Source organism: Phyllobates terribilis, unplaced genomic scaffold, assembly GCF_046119375.1.
Source record: "Phyllobates terribilis strain yellow unplaced genomic scaffold, ASM4611937v1 Scaffold_5734__1_contigs__length_49539, whole genome shotgun sequence".
Classification (NCBI taxonomy): Eukaryota; Metazoa; Chordata; class Amphibia; order Anura; family Dendrobatidae; genus Phyllobates; species Phyllobates terribilis.
Window position 1 is genome coordinate 45,577 of NW_027368479.1, and position 3,964 is coordinate 49,540.

The window sequence follows — 3,964 nt, forward strand, 5'->3', positions numbered from 1 at the left end:
TCCTCTAGCTCCATCCCGAATGCACTAAAAGTGAGTACAACCGGGATCTCCATGATAAAACCACAAAATGCCGCTTACGAGCATCCCGCTAATCCATAAGTAAACTCCAACCTAGATTCCGGGAATACCACTCGTTAAGCACCTAAACACCACTATTCCTAAGCTAATAGTCGCTAGTTAACATCATATAATAAGCTCCTATCAAACTTCCCCACACTTAAATCTTGCTCATCCTCGAGTAAGCAAAATAAAGCTCACTACTCCTAAAAGCACAAAGGTCTATAGTAAGTGTAGAGACAGCCTGCTAGCGACTATACTTCTAACTCTAAGTGTAAAAACGAGCACTAACCTAACTCCGATCTATCTTCTTATCTCTCTGAGATGACCTACCCAAACACCTTCATATGTCTCCACTTCATATGTCACTACTCCATACAATAATGAAATCGAACCAAGTGATGTGCAATAAAGCACAAGTGGACATCCTAATCTCCTCTAAGGGTAAGGGTAATAAATCATGATAATAAAGATAAAAATCGAGTCTCCCACTCGCTTATACACTTCTTATTCCTCTTCTTCAATAAATGTCCTAAACCACTAAATAATATAAACAATCCATACCTCACAACCACCAATCCTAATCCAGAAATCTGCATAGCACAACCACAACAATATGCATCCAACTCCAAGAAATAGAAATCTAATCCTAGAATCTAATACAACCGCCAATAGTGTGTAGCAAATCTGATGAACTAATGAAAGGGTGAGCATGCAAAATATGGATAACAATAAGCTCAAAAACAAAGGAATACAAGGCTAAAATTAACTTCTTATCCCTCCTTGGTGAATCCTAAAACCCGAGACAATCCTTCAACTCCCTTCTTATGTCTCTGACGCCAATAAAAGATGCAATCAACTAAATAATCACAAACAATGTAATCATGGCGTCCTTTCGGGTTTTCATCAAAATTTTAAGTGGTAGAAACTATTTATTTTCTTTTCTTTTCTTTTCTTTTTCTTTTTTTCAGGCACCCACCTTTTCCTTTTTAATCCATGTTTACTTGCCTGGTTTTTATTCTTTTTATTTTTAAATTTTTTATTTTTTTTATTTTTGTTGGAGCCCCTTTTCGATCCAATCTCTTTTTACTCTCCTGGGTTTTTCTGATTTTTCTAAACAATAATAATAAAGCAAAGGTTCTGGAAATATCCGTACAGACTCGATAGAAAAACATCAAAACAGTTCAGCAAAGACTCAAAAAACATAAGTAAAATCGCAGAAATAGCAAAAGAAATCAAAACAGCATCAAGAACGCCTCGACTAGTCGACTCCTCTCCCCACACTTGAATCGCACATTGTCCTCAATGCAGCAAAAGAGGACATCATAAAAGGGAAGAGGAAGAAGAAACCATTGGAATGCTGAATTTCTGTATCGGTCGTGATGAACAAAGGGGGTGACATTCCGACCGTGTCACAACCGTGACCTAGTGTCACGATCGTGACACGAGTAACTGTGGTGCGCGATCACTGTTTCCTCCTCCGATGACCTCCTCGTGTCAGTTACGCAATTTACCTAAGGAAGAAAATAAGAACAAAACAGAATAATGGGGTTAACGCTAGTAAAACTCCCTCGGTTGCCTCCCGATCAGAGCCTTAGTTAACGTCGCAGCACGACGTAATCTCCCTTCTCAATTAACCGTCCCGGGCTCCTCAAGGGCTATCTCTTCAATCACCTCGTTGGAGAAGCTTTCATGGTAAGGTTTTAACCTTTGACCGTTTACTTTGAAGATGTTATGGTTTCCCTTGTCGAAAAGCTCCACCGCCCCATGCGGGAAATACACGGCTATCACATAGGGCCCGCTCCATCTAGACCGCAGCTTCCCTGGAAAGAGTTGAAGACGCGAGTTGTAGAGTAGGACCTTGTCTCCCACATTGAAATCCTTGCGCAGAATGTGCTTGTCATGCCACGCTTTAGTCTTTTCTTTGTATATTGTCGTGTTCTCGTATGCTTCTCGGCGTATTTCTTCCGGCTCATGCAGCTGCAGTTTCCGGTGCTCGCCTTCTCGGCGGTAGGCCCATAGTGCATCATCGAGGCGGATACTCCAATCCTTCCTATTTGGCGCAACCGTCTTTTCCAGCACCCCCTTTGATTTGCCGATTAGAAACCTCGGCTTGACCGTTGCTCTGTGGATGGTACGGTGTAGAGATTCGCTGAGTTACTCCGTATTTCTTTAGTAGGGTGCTCACCATTTTATTACAGAAGTGGGTACCCTATCGCTGATAAGGGCCCGGGAGATTCCAAATCTAGCAAAAATGTTTTCCTTAAGGAAACCTGCAACTACTTCGAATCATCAGTTCTGGTGGCTTTTGCTTCTACCCATTTGGAAACATAGTCCACCGCACGTAATATATATATATTCCCGAAAGAGTTAGGAAAAGGTCCCATAAAGTCTATCCCCCAAACATCAAAAATCTCACAAAAGATCAACGGTGCTTGTGGCATTTCATTCCTTCGGGATTCCCTACCCTCTGGCACCTATCACAAGATTGACAAAAAGCATATGCATATCTAAAGATGTGTGGCCAAAAGAAACATGTGTCAAGTATCTTCCTAGCAATGTTATTGGGCCCGAAATGCCCCCCACATGCATAAGAGTGACAAAAGAAAGGACAGATTGTACCTCGTTATCCGGGAGGCATCGTCGGATTACCTTATCCCACGCAATGTTTCACAAGTAAAGGTCATCCTACACATAGTATTTTGCCTCACTCTTGATTTTGTCGCGTTGAGCTTTGGTGCAGCTAGGCAGGAACTCCTCTCGAACTAGGTAGTTTACAATGTGTGCATACCATGGCTTAAGGGAGCGAAGAGCAAGCAGTTGAGCCTTGGAGGTGTGTGTAGGAGGTTCTGGAGGCACGTCGCGATCGTGATGGCGTGTCACGGTCGTGACATCAGGGTCGAACTTAACTGCGTCCGAGTCGCGATCGTGATATCCCTGTCGCGATCGCGACTTTGTTCCAGTTGTCACCGAATTCGTTCGATTTTCGTCAGAGTCCGTCATCTCGATCGTGATGGGAAATCTCGGTCGTGACACTTGCATTTTCTGGGCATATGAAATTTCAATTCTGCATAAGGACTCGTCTGGGAAGTCGCCCAGCCTTGGACTTGCCTCCTCACCACCATCATGAACTATGTGGCTGAGATGGTCTGCCATAGAGTTCTCGGACCCCTTTTTGTCCCTAATCTCCACGTCAAACTCGCTCAATAATAAAACCCACCGGATGAGTCTAGGCTTAGACTCCTTCTTTGTCATGAGGTAACGGATAGCTGCGTGATCAGTGTGGATGATCACCTTGATGCCAAGTAAATATTGTCTGAATTTATCCAGGGCATAGACTACCGCTATCAACTCTTTTTCGGTGGTGGATTAGTTCTTTTGGGGGCCGCTCATGGTCATTGAGGCGTAGTAGATGACATGCATTGCTCGCCCAACCTTTTGGCCAAGAACGGCTCCTACGGCATAGTCGCTGGCGTCGCATATGATCTCGAATGGTAGGGACCAATCGGCGCTTTGATGATAGGTGCAGCAGTGAGATGTGATTTTAAAGTGTTGAATGCAAGCTTACACTCGTCGCCGAAAACAAAATCCACCTCCTTCTTCAGCAGCTCACATAGTGGTGTCGCAATCTTAGAGAAGTCTTTTATAGACCTGCGATAGAAACCTGAATGGCCTAGAAAAGAACGAACTTCGCGCACATTAGTAGGATAAGGTAAAGACTGAATTATGTCAATCTTCGCCTTATCGACCTCAATTCCTTTAGAGGATACAATATGACCTAGTAAAATTCCATGATTGACCATAAAGTGACACTTTTCAGAATTCAAAAACCAAATTGGTTTCTTCACACCTTTGTAGTACAAGTGTCAAATTATGCAAACATGAATCAAACGAATCGCCATGGAAG

General features: G+C 43.1%; 1 protein-coding gene across 1 annotated transcript; it reads right to left on the reverse strand.

The window, feature by feature from the left end:
- Positions 1–3,512: 3,512 nt before the first annotated feature.
- Positions 3,513–3,907, reverse strand: LOC141250454 (uncharacterized; the record flags this gene model as incomplete). Its single annotated transcript, XM_073669977.1, has 1 exon — positions 3,513–3,907. A coding segment is annotated over one exon (395 nt), but the record flags the coding sequence as incomplete, so codon positions are not given.
- Positions 3,908–3,964: the final 57 nt, after the last annotated feature.